This window comes from Symphalangus syndactylus, chromosome 21, assembly GCF_028878055.3.
Source record: "Symphalangus syndactylus isolate Jambi chromosome 21, NHGRI_mSymSyn1-v2.1_pri, whole genome shotgun sequence".
Lineage (NCBI taxonomy): Eukaryota > Metazoa > Chordata > Mammalia > Primates > Hylobatidae > Symphalangus > Symphalangus syndactylus.
This window is the reverse complement of record NC_072443.2, coordinates 51,141,544-51,164,594: the sequence shown is the minus strand read 5'-3', so window position 1 is coordinate 51,164,594 and position 23,051 is coordinate 51,141,544. Positions and strand designations below refer to the sequence as shown.

Here is a 23,051-nt window from a genome sequence, read left to right as displayed (position 1 = left end):
TCCAGCACCCGGGCTTGGCTTGGGATGCTGGACAGGAGCAAGCTGACAAGCAGAATCATGACCTCTCCCCAGTCTGCCCGTACCTTTGTGGCCACAGCCAACCTCCTTAAAGCTGGGCTTGAATCACAAGAGTGGCTGGCATTAAGAGCCCCAGGCCAAGCTTCAGGGTTCTGCAGGCACAGGCTGGAATTCTGGGTGGCCAGTTGCCTCTGTGTGCCACACACCCACCCCTCCATGATGTGAGGCTAATACCTCCGGTTGTTACAAAGATGAAGTGGCATCAGGAATGCAAAACACCCAGCCCACAGAAGGCACACTTTCCTTCTGTCACACTCCATGTTCTCTGCTCCTCTCAGCATCCACACACCCCAGCTCACAGCAGGTGTATCCGTGGTCAGGGTCAGGGTCCTAACATGGGAAGGGACCACAGGAGGCTACCTGATGAGGCCTCAGCCCTCTGGCAGACACCGGCGAGTCTAGAGAAGATGGGCTGGCAATTATCTTCAAGATCTTTGAAGATGTCTTTAAAGATGTCTCTTTAGAGAGGCATTTCTGTGTTATTGACTTACCCCTACACCCCCATTTGCCTAAACCCAGCTGTGATGGTTCCTTTACAACTCAAGTCCGTCTCTGTTTCATCTGGTAAGTAAGCAGCACCTGCTAGCATCGCCTTCAGAACAAACAATGTACATAGTCTCTTAGTTGCTCCTAAAACTAGCCTCTTTTCCTGGGGCTAAACAACTGTAATGATTCTTTATTCTCAACCTTCCTGTTTTCATCCTTCTCTTGTGAAAACTCTGGATTCACCCCAGTGTTTTCAGTTTGTTTGTTTTGAGATGGAGTCTTAGTCTATTGCCCAGGATGGAGTGCAATGGCGTGATCTCAGCTCACTGCAACCTCCACCCCCTGGGTTCAGGCGATTCGCCTGCCTCAGCCTCCCGAGTAGCTGGGATTAAAGTGCCCGCAACCACATCTGGCTAATTTTTGTATTTTAGTAGAGATGGGGTTTCACCATGTTGGTCAGGCTGGTCTTGAACTCCTGACCTCAGGTGATCCACCCGTCTTGGCCTCCCAAATTGTTGGGATTACGGGTGTGGGCCACCGCGCCCAGCCTCACCACAGTTTTAAGAGTATTACAGCCGGGCGCGGTGGCTCACGCCTGTAATCCCAGCACTTTGGGAGGCTGAGGTGGGTGGATAACGAGGTCAGGAGATGGAGACAATCCTGGCTAACATGGTGAAACCCCGTCTCTACTAAAAATACAAAAAAAAATTAGCAAATTAGCTGGGCATGGTGGTGGGTGCCTGTAGTCCCAGCTACTCGGGAGGCTGAGGCAGGAGAACGATGTGAACCCAGGAGGCGGGGCTTGCAGTGAGCCGAGATCACGCCACTGCACTCCATCCTGGGCGACACAGCAAGACTCCCTCTCAACAACAACAACAACAACAACAAAAGAGTGTTACAAAATCAGCACAGAGGGTACACAATATTTGCTGAATGAACTATTGAAAACTGAACAAGATTCACTAACTTGAGACTAACTGATGCAAAATGTAAAGGGGTTTCTCCACTCCAGTGGCACTACTGTCATTTATCACAGCTGGTAAGCTGAGCTCTCCCGCGCCCCCTGTGATGGGTCAGTGCTGGCTCAGATACAGCTCCAGCTCACCTGATGAAGCCCCAGGCCTGGATCCCCCAGGCCTTACTTCTCCCCTTTCTTTTAAACTCATTATGGTGCTGGCTTTGTTCCCTAAATAGATCATTTTTCCCTCCTATATTTCATCACAGTTCTGTATAGGTTTCTTTCCCCAGTTTATCGAGGTCACTCTGGACTTTTCTTCTGTCTCTCGGGGCAGCCATAATCCCAGGGATGAACTTCAGCACAGGCTGAACTATCAATGAACTGATTCTTCTATTCAAGAGACAGAATTAAAACAGGCATTAAGGGCCAGAGCCCTTGAAAGATCACTTTAAATGTCCCTTTAAGTTAATGTCAAGTCACTGAAAATTGTCCCCTCACTACAACTCTCAAGCCAGTTATCCAACTGAGTGTTAATACAAAAACACTCAAAATTAAAAATAAATATGTCTAAAACAGAGGTGCAAGGGAAGACGTTTTAGTATAACTTAAAACTACTTTTTTATTTGAGACAGTCTTGTTCTGCTGTCCAGGCTGCAGTGCAGCGGTGTGATCTGGGCTCACTGCAGCCTCTGTCTCCTGGGTTCAAGCAATTCTCCTGCTTCGGCCTCCCGAGTAGCTGGGATTACAGGCACCCACCACCACACCCAGCTAATTTTTGTATTTTTAGTAGAGACGGGGTTTCACCATGTTGGCCAGGCTGGTCTCAAACTCCTGACCTCAGGTGATCCACCCGCCTCAGCCTCCCAAAGTGCTGGAATTACAGGCGTAAGCCACCATACCTGGCTTAAAACTACTTTTTGATAGTCAACCTCAATAGTCATCAAAGGAATATAAAGTAAACTGCAAAATGCCAAAGTCTTTGGACTACCAACCTGACAAGTATATGTATACATTCAAGGTCATTCATGCCTTGTATTGGAAGGGTGCGGGATGGGAAGGAAAGCAGGCCACATTTCTGGAGGGCTACTGAGTCACAGGAATGAGAAGCTTTAAAGACAAATATTCTGAACCAACAATCTCACTTCTGGAAAGGTACCCTAAGGAGACGATTAGGGATGCTCACAGTCATGTGGCTTTATAGATCCCCATCATGGCACAGCCCATGTAACAGAAGACTGGGGTCCAGCACCCACACTGCAGGGGACTGCCCAAAGAAATGACAGACCCGCCTTATACCGGGAGACCATGGCAGCCTTGAACAGGCTGCAGAGCTGTGTGTGCTGGCTTGGAAAGAGGTTTCTAAGTGAAACAGCAAGATGTGTACACCACAGTGTCCACTATTGTCCATTTTTTATAAAAGTATATTTTTATATATGTACTATAAAGGAAAAAAAAAAAGTCCAGAAAGAGCTGGGTGCAATGGCTCACGCCTGTAATCCCAGCACTTTGGGAGACCAAGGCAGGTGGATCTCCTGAGGTTTGGAGTTCAAGACCAGCCTGGCCAACATGACAAAACCCTGTCTCTACTGAAAATACAAAAATTAGCCGGGGGTGGTGGCACCTGCCTGCAGCCCCAGTTCTCAGGAGGCTGAGGCAGGAGAATTGCTTGAATCCGGGAGACAGAGATTGCAGTGAGCCGAGATCGCACCAGTGCACTTCAGCCTGGTCGACAGAGCAAGACTTTGTCTCAAAAAGAAAAAAAAAAATAGAAATACAAAAATTAGCTGGGCGTAGGGGCACACGCCTGTAATCTCAGCTACTCAGGAGACTAAGAATCGCTTGAACCCAGGCAGCGGAGGTTGCAGTGAGCCAAGATCACACCACTGCACTCCAGTCTAGGCAAAGAGTGAGACTGTCTCAAAAAAAAAAAAAAAAGTCCAGAAAGAGATAGCCCAAAACGTTAACATTCACTGATTCTGAATGACTGGATTATAAGTTATTTTTATTTTCTTCTTTTAGTTGCAGTTTTAAATTTTTATATGTTGATATTTACTACTAGCATAGAACAAGAATGACAAGGCTTTTGTTTTGGTGTCTAAGTAAAAGTGCTCTCTTTGTTGCTCTGTCCACAGGCTCCACAGCTATCAGCTCATCCTAAGGACATGGATACGCCTGATGTGTGGGCAATGACCCAGGTCAAATCATTCTACAGCAGACACAATCACAACAAGGCTTCGCTGTAAAGGAACCAGTTCCAGGTCCCAGCAGACAGCTGCTCTGTCGGTCTGCTTTCTCCAAAATTGATTACAGCAATGATAATTAAAGTAGTCTAATGAAGGACTTCGTATTGAGGGGAGCAGCAGGTCTTGAAGTAGAACTCTCAGACTTGAGATTTAGGTCTGCCACTGTGTCATTTAGAGCCACTTTTAAATCTCTGTAAGCCAGCTTCTTTAGCTGTAAAACAGTGATCTAATCACGCCTGATTTTACAGATTTCATCAGGTTGCTGTGAGGTTAAAAAAAATCCAAGTGAAAATGACATATGACGTATAGGCACTTTATGAGCGTTCCCCACTCAAGTGCAGTACTGTTGTCTCATGCTCTCTTTCTGTTAATAGCACCTCAATTCTACTTTGGGGGACACTCTTCCTCTCTTTTTGGTCTGGAATGTCCCCTGGCTTCAGGGGCAGCTCAACATGGGCCTGGACAGTCAAATTCCATCCCCAAGCTTGGGACCCAGGGAGACCATCCAGAGACTGTTCCTGAAGTGCTGGAAAGGCAGAGCTCCCTTTCTGTGGGGTGCTGAGTGATGGGATGACAGTGTGGAGCTACTGGGGCTCTCCAAGCCGGTGCCCAGGACCAGCCTGCCTGAGAACGAAGCCAGCAAGGGAAAGCTGAGCATGACTGATGGGGCAGGGCAGGCTCCAGCACGTTGAGGGCAGCACGCCGAGTGCTGGAGCAGGAAGCCTGTTCCTGGACCCCCGTTCTTCAGCCAATAAAGTCCCCTTTTATCACACAGGCCCGTGAGCCTGTCCGAGTTGTGTTCTAGGACTTGCCAACCCCAAAGATTAAAGCGTTTCTTGCAGAACACTTTAATTTGCTCACTCACTAGGAAAATTAAAACTGCATGCAAGACAATTTCCTTAAGGAGCTTAGAAAATGAAAGGGCTGGAAGGGTCAGTGGGGACAGTCTCGAATGAGTAGGTAACCTGAGAGACTGCTCCTAATCATTAACAATTGTGCATGAATTAACTGGTCAGGCTGTAACTTCACTTGATGCTAGCTGGTGGAGCAGCAATTCGCATTCCATGTCTTTTTCCCTACTTTGTTGAGGTTGCTCTTTTCACTTGAAATGTCACAGAATCATAATATTTTCAAGCTGCAAAGACTTCAATCTATTATTCCCAGGTCTCATTTTGCAGATGAAGAGACTGAAGCCAACATTAGAAAAGCAACCCACTGAAGGTCACACTGCTCATTATCCACCAAGCAGAAACTCTACCAGCTGTTTTTCCCACTGGGCGCGGGGACCATCACTACAGATGGAGAAGGAAGGCATCAGCTCTACCTGAGGCCCAACACACTAGAAATGGGATGTATGACAAAGTCCTAGTGACAGAATGGACTGGTTTCCTATCTCACATGTGCCATCAATGTGCTCCCTTGGCAAGAAGCCAGGCCCAGGGCATCAGTGCTCAGGGACACCAACTCCAGATTTGGCTCTGCCACACACAAGCTGTGTGGCCTTGGGCAAAGGTCTGAACCTCCCTTGGCCCAGCTCACCGTTTGTCAAGCAAAGAGAATAACTGCCACCTGGCTGAGCTCACAGAGTGGTTGTGAAGTCCAAATGAGTTAACTCAAAATTCTATGGAGCCAGGTGTGGTGGCTCACATCTGCAATCCCAGCACTTTGGGCAGCCGAGACAGGCAGATCACGAGGTCAGGAGTTCGAGACCAGCCTGGCCAACATGGTGAAACCCCGTTTCCACTAAAAATACAAAAATAAGCTAGGCATAGTGGCGCACCCCTGTAATCCCAGCTACTCGGGAGGCTGAGGCAGGAGAATCACTTGAACCTGGGAGGCGGAGGTTGCAGTGAGCCAAGATTGTTGTACCACTGTACTCCAGCCTGGGCAACAGAGTGAGACTTCGACTAAAAAAAAAAAAACTATGGAAAAATGGTGATAAGTACCACACAGAATATGACATTAGTGCTAGTCTCCAGTAAAATCACGGTGCTGAGAGGTGACATGACAGGGCAGAGAGGCTTTGGAGTCTAACAACTTGGGTTTGAATCCTGATTCTTACATTTATTTGCTGGACTGTAAATTCAAACTTCCTAAGCCTCAGGTATGCTTATCGGCTAAATGGAAGTAAAAATATATACTTACATTTTTCAGTGGAGGTTAAATGAGAACCCATAACCCCTAACATAGTGCTGGGCACATACTGGGTGTTGAATACATGGACTGATGTACTTGTACTTGATCTGAGATTGGCCTGTCTGCAGCATGGTTTTCAGCAGTCCCTGCTACTGTTGCATGGAGTTCAATGTCCCTACTGGCCATGTTAGGATAGCACTCGGCACAGTCACTCTGGACTCTGCAGGACTCCCGACCCAGCAGGCCCTCTCAAGGTTCTTTTGCACTCCTCCAACCCCCAAGAGGTGATCCATCCACCTCCTTCTCCCTAAGAACCCCTAGACAGAAGCCTGTGACTCTGGGGTGCAAGAGCAGACGAGAATGGGGGGTAGGGCACGCCACTGTCCCCTGGGCTGCCTCCTACACCAGCCTATTTGCTGTCAGCCTGCCACCTTAGCCACTTTCTTTTCTCTGTCATGTCCTAATCATATGCCATCAAGGTGCTGAAAGAAAACAGAAGCAGGGGTGACCAGCCTGATTTCAGGGCCACTGCCAGTACACAGAGATGTCCCCTCTGGGCAAATGAATTAGAAAAAGGTGCTCCTCCCACCCAGCCCATGGCCTGGTTGGCAGGGCATATGCTGGACTTCAGCTCCAACTCCCATGCTCGGTCAGGAGCCCTGGACAGGGCACCACCAGCATAACCACATGCACTGGTCCTGCTCATTGGTCAGAGCTGGCAAAAGCCTCTTGAAGCTAGTCCTCTTGAGCTAGGTGCTGAAGGTCGAATACATGTCCACTAGGACATCGGGATGGAGAAGAGCTTCCCAGCAGATGGGACAAGAGGAACAAGTGCATCATAGGCTTAGGGAATAGGCCAGGCTGTTGTCAGTGAGAAGACACTGACTCTAGATCCAGCTCCATTACATCCAAGCTATGTGTCCTTGGGCAAAGCACCCTACTTCCCCATGCCTCAGTTCAACTCTGCCAAGCAGGGAAGAGAACAAGCTGATAATGAGCTAATCAGATGCATGCTGGAGCAAGGAAGGAGAAGAGGCTGAGGAAGGCTGGGGCCGGACTATCAAGAGCATTTTCTGCCATGCTAAAAAGTTCAGCCTTTAACCTGTGGGCTTTGGGGTTTGAGAAGGGGTTTGTTTGCTAGTTTGTTTGAGAAAAAGATGGGCAACTCCAGTTTTTTCACAGGATCATGGTCAGGTAGCATAGACAAGAGACTGATCTGAGGAAACGTAAGGGCCGTGGGCGAGGGGACAAGTCAAGAGAGGAGCAATGAGGAACAGGACTGAAGCAACTCTCCTCCCTGCACCTGCCTGGCCTCCTGGCCTCCTCCCTGCACCTCCTCTGCCTCCTGGCCTCCTCCCTGCACCTCCTCTGCCTCCTGGCCTCCTCCCTGCACCTCCTCTGCCTCCTGGCCTCCTCCCTGCACCTCCTCCGCCTCCTGCCCATCCTGGGTAGGGTGATTGGTATCTCCACCTCACAGCCATGCCATATGCAGCTGTGGTGAGACTGGAGACAATGGAGGCAAAGGCCTATGCACAGCCGGCAGTCAATGAATGAGAGCTATTTTTATTCTTATGAGACCTAGGGAAGCCAATGGGAGAGGAAGAGACATGAACTGAAAGAAAAAGAAAGGGAAACGAATCCCCTGGGGAGGGGGGAGGACAACAAATCAAGCTCATCAAGGCTTCAGGGCCCTCCACTGTGGTCCTGAGGCCAATGCTCTCTGCGTGACTGCTTACCTCACACTGGAGGCTCAATAGTCTCAACAAAAGGGAAAGGCCAGAAAAAGACCCAATAATTGTCTGGTACAATGTAAAAGTTTCTTTTAAATCATTTCTTGGCTAGGCACAGCAGCTCACACCTGTAATCACAATACTTTGGGAGGCTGAGGTGGGTGGATCACTTGAGCTCAGGAGTTCAAGACCAGCCTGGGCAACATGGCAAAACCCTGTCTGTACAAAAAACAGAAAAATTAACCAGGCGTGGTGGGGTACACCAGTAGTCCCAGCTACTTGGGAGGCTGAAGCAGGAGGATCGATTGAGCCCAGGAGGTCAAGGCTGCAGTGAGCTGAGATTGTGCTGCTGCACTCCAGCCTGAGGTACAGAGCGAGACCCTGTGTCCAAAAAATAAAAATAATTTTAAAAAAAGAATTTACATTAAAAAAAGAGAATAGAAGGAAGAAAGGTGCATGTATCTCAAGGGCAGAAAGTATTTTCTAATCATAAAGTAAAGAAAAACACATAAAAACATTTTAAAAGAAGCAGTTTTGCTGGCTGCGGTGGCTCACGCCTGTAATCCCAACACTTTGGGAAGCTGAGGCGGGTGGATCATTTGAGGTCAGGAGTTTGAAACCAGCCTGGCCAACATGGTGAAACCCCATCTCTACTAAAAATACAAAATTAGCTGGGCGTGGTGGCACGTGCCTATAATCCCAGCTACTTGGGAAGCTGAGGTAGGAGAATTGCTTGAACTTGGGAGGCAGAGGTTGCAGTGAGCTGAGATCACACCATTGCACTCCAGCCTGGGTGACTAGAGCAAAACTCCATCTCAAAGAAAAAAAAAAGTAATTTTAAGCTCACTCATAAAATATTTAATTTCTTTATGCCAAAAATTATAATAAAAATAAAAGCAGTTGACAAACTGGAAAAATGTTTTCTATGTATGTCAGAGGAAAGTTAGTATCCTTTTTCAGATTTGTACAGGGATAAGAAAAAATTAAAGACTCAATAGAAAAAAACAGAAAAGTAATAATAATAGCTAATAGTCACAGAGCACTTAACAACGTGCCAAGCACTGAGCTAAGTGCTCGAAATGTATGATGCTGTGTGAACCTCACAACCCTGTGAGGTAGGTATATAATTATCTCCATTTCCTAGATGGGAAACTGAGGCTTAGGGCGAGTTACTCACCAAAAATTGCATCACTGTTAAATGACAGCACTGGATCCTTCCTGACTCCAAAGTCTGTTCTCTTAACTACACTGTGCTTCAAATAAAAAAGGAGTGACAAGTGGTCACTATTTTTGTGTATATGTATATTCTATAGAATACACATATTCTATATATAATGAATGTACCTATATATTTTGTACATATATGAGTTAAAATTTACTAGTAATCAAAGGCCATTATAATTTTTCCTGTCAAACTGACAAGGGAAAGAGAGAACACTTGGTGGGGGGTGTGGCGTTCATTTCTTGGTCTCCTCCCATATCTGGCCACCTCTCTACACCACTTTCCCTGCAGGCTCCCATCTTCATCCCTTCCCTGGTCTCCCTGTGCCTACAGATGGTAAGCACTCAGCTGCTGCTAGCCACAGATCCTTAGCCACAGATCCTTCGGTAGTTCACCCATATCCAGCCCATACCTTCATAAATCTGCTGCTTCATAAACAAACTCTCCTTAGATTGTTTTAATTTGATTGTGTCTTCTGTTTCCGCGTGGGATGCTGACTGATACATCTTTTTTTTTTTTTTTTCCTGAGATAGAGTCTCGCTCTGTCCCCCAGGCTGGAGTGCAGTGGTGCAATCTCAGCTCACTGCAACCTCCACCTCCCAGGTTCAAGCAACTCTCCTGCCTCAGCCTCCTGAGTAGCTAGGATTACAGGCGTCCACCACGACACCTGGCTAATTTTTGTATTTTTAGTAGAGACGGAGTTACACCACGTTGGCCAGGCTGGTCTCGAACTCCAGACCTCATGATCTGCCCGCCTCGAACTCCCAAAGTGCTGGGATTACAGGCATGAGCCACCGTGCCCGGCCCTGATACATCTTTTGACCTATCAATTTTATTCTAGAAATTTATCCTAAGGAAACCACCAGGAAGGTGCAAAAATGTATAAGGATATTTGTAGCAGCATTAAAACTGAAGACAACCTAAGTATTCAACAGTAGGGAACCAGTTTAATACATCTGATGACCCACATGATGAAATACTATGTAGTTGTTAAAAATCAGGGCTGGGCACGGTGGCTCACACCTGTAATCCCAGCACTTTGGGAGGCCGAGGTGGGCAGATCACCTAAGGTCGGGAGTTCGAGACTAGCCTGACAAACATGGGGAAACCCTGTCTCTACTAAAAAAAATACAAAATTATTCGGGCATGGTGGCACATGCCTACAATCTCAGCTACTCAGGAGGCTGAGGCAGGACAATCGCCTGAACCTGGGAGGCAGAGGTTGCGGTGAGCCAAGATGGCACCATTGCACTCCAGCCTGGGCAACAAGAGCGAAACTCCGTCTCAAGAAAAAAAATAAAAATCAGGTTATAAGACGGGCACAGTGGCTCACAGCTATAATCTTAGCACTTTGGGAGGCCAAGGGAGGAGGATCGCTTGAGCCCAGGAGTTCAAGACCAGCCTGGGCAACATAGCAAGACCCCATCACTACAAAAAAATGAAAAAGTTAGTCAGGCATGGTGGCACGTTTTTGGTCCTTGCTACCTACAAGGCTGAGGTGGGAGGATCGTTTGAGCCCAGGAGTTCGAGGTTACAGTGAACTATGATCACACCTGAACAATGGAGCAAAACCTCAACTCTAAACATAAATAAATAAATAATAACATGTTGTCCGGGTGTGATGGCTCACACCTGTAATCCCAGCACTTTGGGAGGCCGAGGCGGGCAGATCACTTGAGGTCAGGAGTTAGAGACCAGTCTGGCTAACATGGTGAAACCCTGTCTTTACTAAAAATACAAAAATTAGCTGGGTGTGGTGGCGCATGCCTGTAATCCCAGCTACTCGGGAGGCTGAGGCAGGAGAATCACTTGAACTCAGGAGATGAAGGTTGCAGTGAGCCGAGGTCACGCCACTGCACTCTAGCCCAGGTGACAGAGCAAGACTCCATCTCAAAAAAATAAATAAATAAATAATAACATGTTTAAAAATCAGGTTATAAATGGATATTTAACAATGCGGAAATATACTTATGAAATATTTTGAGTGAAAACAAAATGTCCGTCCCTATGATTCCAATTTTGCACATAAAAGTGACTAGAATGATGTATCCCCAAACTACTAATAGTAATTATCTTTCAATTATCAGGTTATAGGTAGTTTTTATTTTTTTATTTTATTTTATTTTATTTTTTTTTGAGACAGAGTTTTGTTCTTGTCGCCCAGGCTGGAGAACAGTGGTGCGATCTCAGCTCACTGTAACCTCCACCTCCCGGGTTCAAGCCATTCTCCTGCCTCAGCCTCCCGAGTAGATGGGATTACAGATGCCCACAACCATGCCCAGCTAATTTTTGTATTTTTAGTGGAGACAGGGTTTCACCCTGTTGGCCAGGCTGTTCTCAAACTCCTGACCCCAAGTGATCCACCCGCCTCAGCCTCCCAAAGTGCTGAGATTACAGACGTGAGCCACCACACCCAGCCTTATTTTCTTCTTTGTATTATTTTTGTGTGTTTTAGATTTTCTACAATGTTCATGTGTTCTTTTATAATTAGAAAAGGTAAATCCAATAAATATTATCTATTTTAAAAAGAAAAATTAAGGTTAAGTTCTGTAACACCTTGCCCCACGTGCACACACAATCACACCAATTCCTCAGTCCCTGCTGAGAGATGGGCCCCTGCTGGCCCAGGACATTGGTGGAGCGGCTATGGCTGGCAGTGCTGCCTGTACGCTCCCGCACATCTGTATCAATGTCAGCTCACGGCGGCGGGCATTCAAACCTGGAGCCCTAGGCCTCAGGTTTTCTTCGGGACCCAAATGTTCACCAGCTGGGCTCTGTAAACCCAAACACCAGCTCTAGCTCTGGTGCATGACTGAGGGAAGGGCGGTTAGAATGCCTCAATTGCAGGTCGGATAGACTCAAGGAAACACGGATCAGCTGACCTCGTGGCACTCTTCAACAGAGACAGCATAGAGCAGTAGGGAAAAACAAAACAATGAGCCCCAGGGCTCGGAAAGCCATAGGTCTGAATCACAACTGAGCATCTGAGCCGCTGTTTGACCTCAGGCCAGCTTTTAACCTCTCAGTCTCAGTGTTTTCTTGTCTACAAGGGGGGTCATATTACTTATCTCTCACGTTATAAGCATCGGATTGAATTAAATGAGCACAGAATAAAGGCTCCCTAAACAGTGGTTAATATTAAAGAGAAAGGGCCTCCTGGGCCTGTGAGACACTCAGGGTCCCAGAGCCTTAGCTCTGATGTGTAGGTAAACAGCAGCAGCATGGTAAAAACTGTAGGGAGAGAGAAGAGATGCTTCTGGCAAGGAAATGGTCACCTGGTGTTTTGCCTAGACACTTGGCTGGCACTCAACACATGCTCTGTAGGTAAGAAGAGCTACCTGCAGTGGGTCCCAGGTCCAGACTTGAGTCATTTAGCTCTTCCTCCTCTTCCCAGAAGTACTGTGGTGGCTGCAGAATCCGAGACTCTTCACTCTCTTCACTGGGGAAGCCTGAGCCAGGGGCTCCCAGCCCAGCTCCCAGGCCCATGGTCTCACTAGGCTCCTCTGAGTCCAGTGGCTCCAAGCCAGTGGGCAGCAGGAGGTCTAGCAGGGAGGTTGAGGTGAGGCCCTCTGGGCCAGGCTCATCAGACCCAGCCACACAGGCACCCAGGAACGCTCCTGTGCAGACATAAAAGCCAGACAGTCAGGGGAGGCTAGAGAAGACAAAGACTGGTGCCAGGTTAGAGCATGTCTCAAATGACAAAGGTCCTGGGGAGGGGGGGACTTCAGTGGACACTCCTGAACACCCAGAGGCTTTGCGGGGATTCTTTGACACTGTTTTCATTTCAAAAAGGCCAAATTGCTTAGACTTCCCTATGGCAGGGGCAAGGGGAGACAGATGCAGACAGGCAGTGGAGAGAGAGGAATCACTGAGTCAGCGTTCCACTGCTCATGTGCTCACTCAGAAAGCGCCTCCTGAGTACCCCCTCTCTGCTGGCAATTGTGCTGGGTGTTGGAGCTACAAACAGAAGTGAAGACAGGGCTCGTGCTTTTAAGGACCTAGCTGTATGTATGATTGGATGAACACGGTGTTCCCCAGGCTTCCATCCTTGGCTGAAATTTCTCCAAAACTGCATTAAGAATATGATTTGTATTTCAGCAATACAGTATCCTGAACATAGTCTTCAGTTTTTTTATTTTTTATTTTTTTTGAGATGGAGTCTTGCTCTGTCGCCCAGGCTGGAGTACAGTGGTGCAATCTTGGCTCACTGCAATCTCCGCCTCCCAGGTTCAAACGATTCTACTGCCTCAGCCCCCCAAGTAGCTGGGATTACAGGTGCCCACCACCACGCCTGGCTAATTTTTGTATTTTTAGTAGAGACAGGGTTTCGCCATGTTGGTCAGGCTGGTTTTGAACTCCTGACCTCAACTGATCTGCCCTCCTCGGCCTCCCAAAGTGCTGGCATTACAGGCGTGCACCACTGAGCCCAGCCTCTGAACACAGTCTTTTAAAAAACCACGTGAGGTCACGGTTCAAACTCAACCCAGTGCTGGTAATTTGACATATGTGTTTAGAATCTTGGATTCTCTCTCTCTCCTAATTTACCAAAACAAGCAAATAAATGGACAGGAAAACAAATTAAAGGAGGCCTTTTTCCTCTTCTTTAAGGACAGGAATATAGCCCTATTTGCCAGTTTCACAACTTAACCTCTAACTTAATGACCTAACCACACAAATTACTAACTTGCTGTGAGGCTCCCGGAAAGCTGCTCAAGACCTCTGGGTCTCAGTCTCCTCACCAGAAAGACAAGGAAGCTAAATGAAATGACCTCTGAATTCTTTTCTAAGACTAACACTTAAGGATCTAGGGAAGAGGGAATTTCACAGTCTTCCTCTTGCTCTCCACCAGATATGTACTGTGACCTGACTTGACTATAGTACATGGCAATTTTTAGTGATGCTTATAATAAAAATAGGGCTAATATTATTGGTGCCACGTGCTTTGCTGAGCAGGCTCTAAGCTTGGTATGTGCCAATACTGTGACTGGCCACTGAAAAAAATGAGCATTTCAGACTGTCCTGTGAGTCTGGGTATGAGGGAGTCTGTGCACACCGTGCACCACCCAGACAACTCACAGCCAATAACGCCACATCCAGCCACAGGGGTGTATTCTGGGTTGTATGGATGGGGGACGGGAAGTAGAGACTCCAGGGGAAGAGAGACAGGCCCTGAGGTCAGAGACAGAAGGATGTTCTATAACAGGAGAGAAAGCCTGGTACCAGGAAATAGGTTACACTCTGGCTTCTCTGGCTGAGTGACTTCACCACCACCAGCCTTGCTCTCCTCCTCTGTGTAATAAGGACAGCAATTCCTACCATGCCTCCAGTGTGAGGGGCACCAAATGAGGTAATTCCTGAGCCATGTGTGAAAGCTGCTCTACAAAGAGCTTCACAAACCAAAATATTCTACAAATATTGTGTTATTATCCTATATAAAAAGCAGAGATCTCCGAAGTTCATGGCCTGGGGAAAAAAATATTTAAAAGAGACCATGGTATCTTCAAATACATTAAAACAAAAGGTTGATGTGAATAAGAATATCAGAGTGATTCTACGTGGCCTCAAAGCCAACGCCGGGGCTAAGGAGGCATCAGAGCCTTAGCATCTGACCAGGGCTAGTAAACGTCTGTGCCAACCTCTAAGATCCCGTGAAGCTCTGTCTCTCAATAAGATAATTCACAGGCCCAACTCTCAGCTTTAGAAAGTATCATCATAACTAGAGGGTGGGGCTGGGTGTGGTGGCTCACACCTGTAAATCCCAGCACTTCGGGAGACCAAGGCGGGCGGATCACTTGAGGTCAAGAGGTCGAGACGGGCCTGGCCAATGTGGCAAAACTAGTCTCTACTAAAACACAAAAACTAGCTGGGCATGGTGGCACACGCATGTAGTCTCCAGCTACTTGGTAGGCTAATGCAGGAGAATCGCTTGAACCCGGGAGGCGGAGGTTGCAGTGAACCAAGATGGTGCCATTGCACTCCAGCCTGGGCGACACAGTGAGACTCTGTCTCAAAAAATAAAAATACAAAAATACCTAAAGGGTGGGCACACTGTGACCCTGGGCAGGTGGGAGCCAATGGCACTGCTGTGTTGCCAATGCCCCTGAGGACTGCTCACAGGAGAATGCCTTCTGCCAAGTCCAAACCAGGAAGCTATCACGCCCCATCTGGAATGTCTTCTGCTGTCCTAGGCACCACGTCCACGGACAAAGATTCTGCTTCCAGGCAGGGCCTGGCTCCACGAAGCTGAAGCCCTATTCCCAGAGCCTGTGTCTGAATCCCTGACTCAAACAGAGAAACAGCCATCTCATATTTTGTGGTTTCTTTGAGCCAAAGGTATTTAAAAGCCAGAGAAAGCCAAGACAATCAATTTGGGGTCCACTCCCCTTGAAGTTCCCCTTTGTTCCTGGGAGAGGATGAATTAAGGATCTTGGACTCTCTCTAGCTCAGACTTTCCCATGACCTCTTCCACTCTAATTCCCCTTCACATCATAGGGGGACCCTAAGTTACTCTTGGATTTTTTCCTAGCCCGAATATTATAGAAGAAAGCAGTATCTATCCCCTACTAGGTAGGTGGGAAAGAGACAGAGTGCCATGTCCTACCCCAAAACAGTACCTTCTTAAGGTTCTTCCTGAGAGGGGTTATCCAATGACACCCCAATTAATAACACACATCTTTGCAACGAGACTTTGTAGCTCCTCCCATCAAGAGATGAAATCTAATTCTCCACTCCTTGAATTTGAGCTACCTTTGTGAGTTGCTACACAAGACTATGCAGAAGTGATGATGTGCCATTTCCAAGGCTAGGCCTCAAGATACCTTGCATGCTTCCATTCTCTCGGGATTCTGCTCAAGGCTAGCCTGCGGGAAAAGAGGAGCCCATGCAGAAGAGAGCCAGGTCAGCTCAGTGTCCTAGCTGAAGTCCCAAAGTGAGAGAGCCAGACAAGACCAGCAAAGGTGATAAACAGCTGATGACAAACTTGAAGGAGTTCAGCTGAGACCAGAACCACCCAGCTGATTGCAGCCTAAATTGCCAAACTACAGAATCATGAGCCAAATAAATGGCTACCGTTTTAATCCAGTGTTTTCAAACTTGAATCAGCATGGAATCACCATGAGGGCTTGTTAAAATAGAGACTTTAAGCCCACCCTAGAGTTCTGAATCCAGCTGGTTTGTGACGGGGCCTAACAATTTGCATTTCTAGCAAGTTCCCAGGTGATGCTTCTGGTCCAGGGATCAGATCTTGAGAATTGAGAATCTGAAACCACTAACTTTTGGGGTGATTTATTACACAGAAATAGCCAACTGATACATTAAGAAAAATTATAAATCAAGTTCTCCTTTTGGATCAGAGTAGTGTTTGAATGGTTAAATTCCATTCATTCATCCATCCATTCATTCATTCTTCAACCAAAAAGCCTTTATTAAATGCTTATTTGGACTAGGCATGATCCAAGGCTATGTTGGTACAGAAATAAGAAAGAAAGATAGGGTCCCTGCCACAAAAGGGTCAGTTTCTACTACAGAGACAAGTAAGAAACAAATCATTATGGAATAGTGTAACAGTGACCATATAACTCTGTTTGAGCCACAGGGTTAGTAGGGCAGGGAAAGAGATCTCAAAGGTAGCTACTAACAGAACTGTTCATGGCACTGTACTAACTGTGCTCAGTACACTGTGAAGGAGAAAGGAGGCTGGAGGAAATAACAACACCAGGATCTCAGGAACATGTGTTCAGTTTCCCTTTCTCTAGGATAGACAACCATGCCACTCAGGGGGGCACATGGCCGAAATGCCCCACACTTCACGATAAAGCAAAACAGCAGGGATGATACAGAAACATAGGTGTGTAGACATGAGAGACACCTCCATTAGAATTACAGTCCTCATAATGCTTCACCACTGGAAGAAAAAGAGAGCTCTTTTACAAACCCCTAGCAATTCCCCCTGGACCCATCTGTCCCGCACACTGCCCTCTAATCAGCGCTTCTCAGACTGAAATGTGTGTGTCACCCGAGTCTGCTGACACAGTAGGTGTGACTAATGCTGCTGGTCTGCAGACCACACTTTGAGTTACAAAGCTCAGAGAGGTCTTTTTATTTATTTTTTATTTTTATTTATTTTTTCAGACAGTTTCACTCGTCGCCCAGGCTGGAGTGCAATGGCACGTTCTTGGCTCACTGCAACTTCCGCCTCTCAGGTTCAAGCGATTATCCTGCCTCAGCCTCCCAAGTAGCTGGGATTACAGGCGCCTGCCACCACGCCCAACTAATTTTTTTTTGTATTTTTAGTAGAGACAGAGTTTCACCATGTTGAAACTCCAGGCTGGTCTTGAATTCCTGACCTCAGGTGATCCGCCCGCCTCAGCCTCCCAAAGTGCTGGGATTACAGGTGTGTCACTGTGCCCAGTCAACTTTTTTTTTTTTTTTGAGATGGAGTTTCTCTCATTGCCCAGGCTGGAGTGCAATGGCGCGATCTCGGCTCACTGCAACTTTCGCCTGCTGAGTTCAAGCGATTCTCCTGCCTCAGCCTCCCGAGTAGCAGGGATTACAGGCATGTGCCACCACGACCAGCTAATTTTGTATTTTTAGTGGAGACGGGGTGTCGCCATGTTGGCCAGGCTGGTCTCAAACTCCTGACATCAGGTGATCTGCCCACCTCTGCCTCCCAGAGTGCTGGGATTACAGGTGTGAGCCACTGCGCCAGGCAGAGAGGTCTTTTTAAAATGCAAATCTGGTTCTATCATTCTATCATACAGGTCAGATCCTTTGAAAAGGCGAGAAGGCTCTCATAAACTGACCATTACCTCCCCTCCCCTCTCTGTACCCACCTTCCCCAAACATACTCTTATGCTTCAGACAAACTGACTACCCACAATTTCCAGAACAAAGCCGCCTCTTTTGCCTTCTAGGTCTTTGCACATGCTCTTCTGCTTGAACATCCGTATCTCCCCATCTCTGTCCTGTCCCACCACCCACCTGCTAATTCTCACTCCTGCCTCCAGTCTCAGCTTCCGAGAAGCTTTCTGTGGCCACTCCAAGTCTGGACGAGACACCACTCCTCTCTATCACAGCCTTCTCAACAAACTACTCTCACTCTACTTTTCTCACCAAATTGTAACAGACCTTCATATAGCCTCCATTGTAAATGAGGAGTCCCTTGTGTCAATTCCACCCTGGAATTCCAGTGCCTAGTACAACCTTTTACACACAATGGGGACTCAATAAAGGTTTGAATAAATAATTAGTAGTCTAATCCAACCCTCTTGTTTTACAAATGAAATAACTGAGGCCTAGTGGGATTAAGGTCAAACAGCTAGTTAATAGAGGAGCTGAAATTAGCTGGTTTCTCTCCCACAAAAACGTCTTGTGGATGCTCCAAGAGGAAGAATGGAAAGCAATTACTTGTGGAGCTGGGTACCTTCCTTCCTCCAAAGGATACGTGAAGGAAGAGAATATGTAAAACAGCTTAAATATTTCATGCGCTTTAAGGGCCAGGGAAAGAAGCCAGAGCTAAAAACTAGAAGATACCCTTTTCCAAACACTCTGCCCAGGGTCCCCACAACCAATCCAGTCAACTGAAGGAACCTCTTCTCTTGAAAAAGACCAAATTAGTAAAGTGATTCGCAATGTTTTCATGAACAAGAATCCCTTTATTTACATTTACATGTGGCCCCTGTGTTTGGAAATGTTTCATCTATAAACTGTACTTATTTAATACTTATTTTCTAATTTTTGAAAAGTGAATCAGAATCATGTAGTACTGCCAATCAGATGTGGTACCAATTATAATTGAACTTTGGTTTCAGGTGGGCTGTGCTCTTATTAGAGGTAAAATTTCTATTCGACTCTCGATTACAAAGAAAAATATAGTCACTCCTGAGCTCCTATTCTGTGCCAAACAGTGTGTTAGGCCCTTCCTGGAGGTGCAACAAGAGACAGATGAACAAGAGACAGGCTTTGCCCTCAGGAAAATTACCAACTCTTGGGAAGTGGAACCCTAAGTTCTTTAGGGGATATGAGCCGATGTAGCAGACTGCTTTGCAAAAGCAGTATCCCCAGGGCTGGCAGGGAGCCAAAATACAAGAAACAAATCTGGAAAAACTCATTCGTGCATTCTCGGAAGAAAAAAGTCAACTGATGGAAAACGTTTATAATAATTAAATAATACACATTGTATAGGTTCCCAGGGCACCCGGGCAGCCTGCCTTTGAGAGGTCCATGAACTGGAGATCTTTATCTGCATGCTCCAACCTCCAGCAGGTATGCTGCGAAAGATATTACTTCAGCATTGTTAGAAAAGGGTAAACTGATTCTCCGTAAGAATTTTTAAATTCACTCTCTACAAAACCACTGAAGGATTAAACACGGGTTGTCTCTCAAACCTTGGCACTCTCTCTCAGAGCTGAACTGTGGCATGGCAGGGAGAGACTGTGGCATGGCAAGGGGAGGCTGCTGCCGTCTACACCCTACTCTGGCTCCTCGGAGTGGCTTGGAACTCAAGAAGACTACTCTGCCCTCTCCAGGTCAGTGTGCCCAGAGGAGCCTGTTTCCTTCCCCACTCTGGGGGATAAAACACTTTCTAGTCAGTCCAGCTCTCTGTGCACAGGACTGTGCTCTGGTGTGTTTGCTAGGCCTCTTCCCTGTCATTTCCATGGCTCCAGTCAGCCCCCACCTCTCTGAGCTCTCCCACCTGTCAAGCCAGGAACCCACAACCTTCCTCTAACATCTCTCCCTTTCCTTCTTTGTCTTCCCTTCCCAATGGTCTAATAGGAATTGGCAAAGATTTTGAAAACCCTACTGAAGAAAAAGGAATCTGGTATTTTCCTGGTTTTTCATTCCTTTTCCAGTAAACAGTTTCATTTTCTTAAAGTTATTTTTCCCTCTAATGACTGTTTTGTCTTTACATAGACCTTAGTATTTTCAAAGGCCTTGGCAATGGGTATTTATTTAAGTAATTACAAGAGGTTACTTCTTTTCAAACTTGCCCACCATAGGATGACACCAAAATAGTAGCTGAGACCTAGCTATTCTGTGTATAATTAGTTTTGCACTTAATAATTAATCTGCCTTAACTGAGACCCCACCTGACTTAAAATTTCAGAATTACACTCTGCGTGTGATTGACTTCCTTTTTCTCTCTAGCACCTATAATTTTCTGTTACATCATCACACCCAACAGAGGAGAGAGAAAAAGATGGCACATGAAAAGGATTAGGGGATCAGCCTCAAATAACTGAAAATCTGACCCAAACAAACACAGAAAGAGGGAAAGCAAGCAGGCTGACATTTGGGGAGGTGAAAAAAAGAAGACCCCAGCGATCCTCATGTTTTATCTTACTTTTCCAAATCAGTCCCTGTGATCTGCTCCCGGCGCAAACCTCCTTTCTGATTTCCACCATCAGCTACACCCCACCTCTCCCTTAAGCAGGGGCTTTGAAGTCCAGTCTCCCTAAGCCCTTGGCAGACACCAACATGGGAGGGGCCCTGCAGCATCTGTCACACAGCCCCTCACCCTTGAGTGTCAGTGACAACAGGAACTGCTGAGCACAGTCACGCTACCTCCACTCTGTAAGCACCTGAGTAACAATGCTGACAGGTCCCTGAAGGGCTTCCACACAAAGGTGTGTAAGAAAGAGACACACTGCTAGACACACGCACATGCCCTCCAAGCATGGGGTATGAAGTGCGTCATGAAGAGCATGCACTGGAGAGAGGAGCGGGGAGGCAGGCTGCCCACAGTCCTCACAGCTGGTCACATAAGCACATGGGCAGTTACAGCAGGGCCTGGGTCCATGAGGACATTGCTGGCCAGTTCTGGTTTACGACTGTCACACGAAGAAATAGCAGACCAATCAATTGATGTTTATTTGTTGAATGTCGCCTTCTTCCAAAGAGGATTTAAGGCGTGAAAGAATACAGGTGGGTTTGTGTGAGTGTCTGAGCCAACACTGATGGACATGTTTTTCTGTGCACACCACCTAGGGCCTTTCTTCATCCCTAGACTGACTGTGGAGAAAATGTACCCTCCCTGATCTGAGCCTTCCCATGACATGCACAGGAATGTGTGAGGGACCACTTTCTCCTCCCAGCCATTTACCCTGGGATTCTGCCACTCTGAGTCCCAGGTTCATGGCCCACCTCAGGCAAAGACTGTTCCTCGCTTCCCATAAAGACCTTTCATTAGTTTCTCTTTCACTCACACACATCTGGACACAAAGTGCCTGTGTCTCCATGGGCCAGCTGCGTGGGAAATGTCCTGTGCACACTCCTGCATGCACATACACACATCATACTAGGGCGCTATTTTGACGTGTGCATCAGAAGTGAAGTTACAGCTGGCTGAGTGTGCACAGGCACACATGCACACTTGCTCATCAGGGTATTCATCCAGCAGCACCAGTCACACCTTAACATACACCGTAACACACTCCCTCTGCTGTGCCAGTGTGTGCAGGAGCCGCTCAGCTATGACCTTATTTGACCCACCTTTGCAGACAGCCCTTCTCCCCGCCATTTTCATAGTGGCCGCCTGCCTCATGGGCTGTCACACCCCATGCCCACCTCCCTACACACTCCCTCCACTAAATCCCTGTCTGCGCTGGAAGCCATCAGGAGGCCCGTCTCTTTCTCTCTCAGGCAGACACATCCCTTTCACACCTGTGCCACACCCCCAGCCCGCCACGCACCCACACAGCCCGCCGCCCGGCGTGGCTGCTGAATGGAAACCACACATCTGAGTCTCACACCTCCCTCGTGTGTGAGCTGCGTGGGAGCCTCCCGCCGTGTGCTGTCACGGGCCTTCCGTGGCTGTACGCCCGTTTTTGTCAGCTCCTAATAGAGTCGCCCAGAACAGTGGAGAATACCCATTCACCGTGACACACTCACACTCCCTCCCGGCAACGCCACGCATAAACAGCCACCCGCGCCTCAGCGTACCCGCCCCACACTCCGCAGGCGGCCCCTGGGACCTTCACAATGCGGCCTCCTTCCCGCGTGGCTGTCACACACGCCTCCTCCCCCGAGTGCGCAGGCACACAATGCACTCGCACACACACATGCACACGCACACACATGCACACCCACACGTGCGCGCCCCCCCCGGCCCGCGAGGCAGCAGCCTGCGCACCTGCCCCTGCGAGCCCCGGCGTGGGGGCCACCGTGCTGTGTCCCAGCTTCACCGCCACGCCTCGGTCGGGGGTCGCCCCGCACGCCAGGCGCCCGCCGCTGCCCCCACGCACCCATTTCTCGTGCGCGTGTGTCCGGGCGGCGCCGCGGCCCGGCCAGGACACGCGCGCTCCCGGCGGCGCCGCACGCTGGCCCCTTTGTTGGCGGCCCGGGGAGCTGTCCAGCACCGCGCCCACGCCGCCGCCTGCCCGCCCGCCCGCGCCCGGGACCGGAGCGCACTCACCCCCAGCCAGCAGAAGCAGCAGCGGCGGCAGCACCGGCGGCAGCCGGGCGGCCCGCAGCAGCCGGGCCATGGTGCAGCCGTCGCCGCCCGCAGCCGCAGCGGCGAGGCGCCCGGGCCCGCGTCAGGGGCCGCGCGGGCGGCGGCGGCGGCGCGCGCCCGCCCCATTGGTCCGCGTGGCCGTCACTCACGCCCGGCCCCACCCGGCCGCGTGCCGCGGGCGCGCCCCCGCGGAGACGAAGCGGACGCGCGGGCGGCCGCCCCTCCGCCCGTCCCCGCCAGGCCGGCCAATCGGCACCGCCGAGGCTCGGGGGCTTGGCCCGGCCGCCCGCAGACCTGGGCCTCGCACCTCGCGCCCGGGTGCCGCTCTCTCCCTGCGCGGTCACCCGTTCCCTGGGAAGCAGAGTGGGCAGCTGCGGCAGATGGGACTGATGGGACGAGGACGACGCGTGGAAATGACTGTGAGGGTGGACAGAGGCCTGGGGTAAGGAAAGACTTCTCAGGGTACTTAGATTGGGTGAGCCCTGAAAGAGAACCTGAGAGCAAAGAACTGGACTTTAGAGCCAGGCAGTCTGGTTCAGGATCAGATTGGTTCCGAGACCTTGAGTAAATTTCTTCTCACCTGTGGGCCCCACTTGCCCCATTTGCTAACTGGGGGGTTTTAGATTATGAGAGAGGTGCTGACTTCTCTAACATGTGCTCCCTTTTGGCAACTGAAGATCCTTAATATGCCACGCACTGTAGTGGTAAATAAAACAGGCACATCCCTCGTCCTCATAGTTTAGGCTAG

At 48.6% G+C, this 23,051-nt stretch overlaps 1 protein-coding gene across 1 annotated transcript in view; it reads right to left on the bottom strand.

The window, feature by feature from the left end:
- PODXL2 (podocalyxin like 2) overlaps window positions 1-22,400 on the bottom strand; it is a 42,996-nt gene extending 20,596 nt beyond the window's left edge. The window contains exons 1-2 of the mRNA XM_055259827.2: window positions 22,265-22,400; window positions 12,192-12,470 (exon numbers count right to left, since the gene is read on the bottom strand). Coding sequence (XP_055115802.1) covers window positions 12,192-12,470; window positions 22,265-22,334 — 349 coding nt within the window. The 5' untranslated portion in view covers window positions 22,335-22,400. The remainder of the gene's footprint in view (window positions 1-12,191; window positions 12,471-22,264) is intronic.
- Window positions 22,401-23,051: the final 651 nt, after the last annotated feature.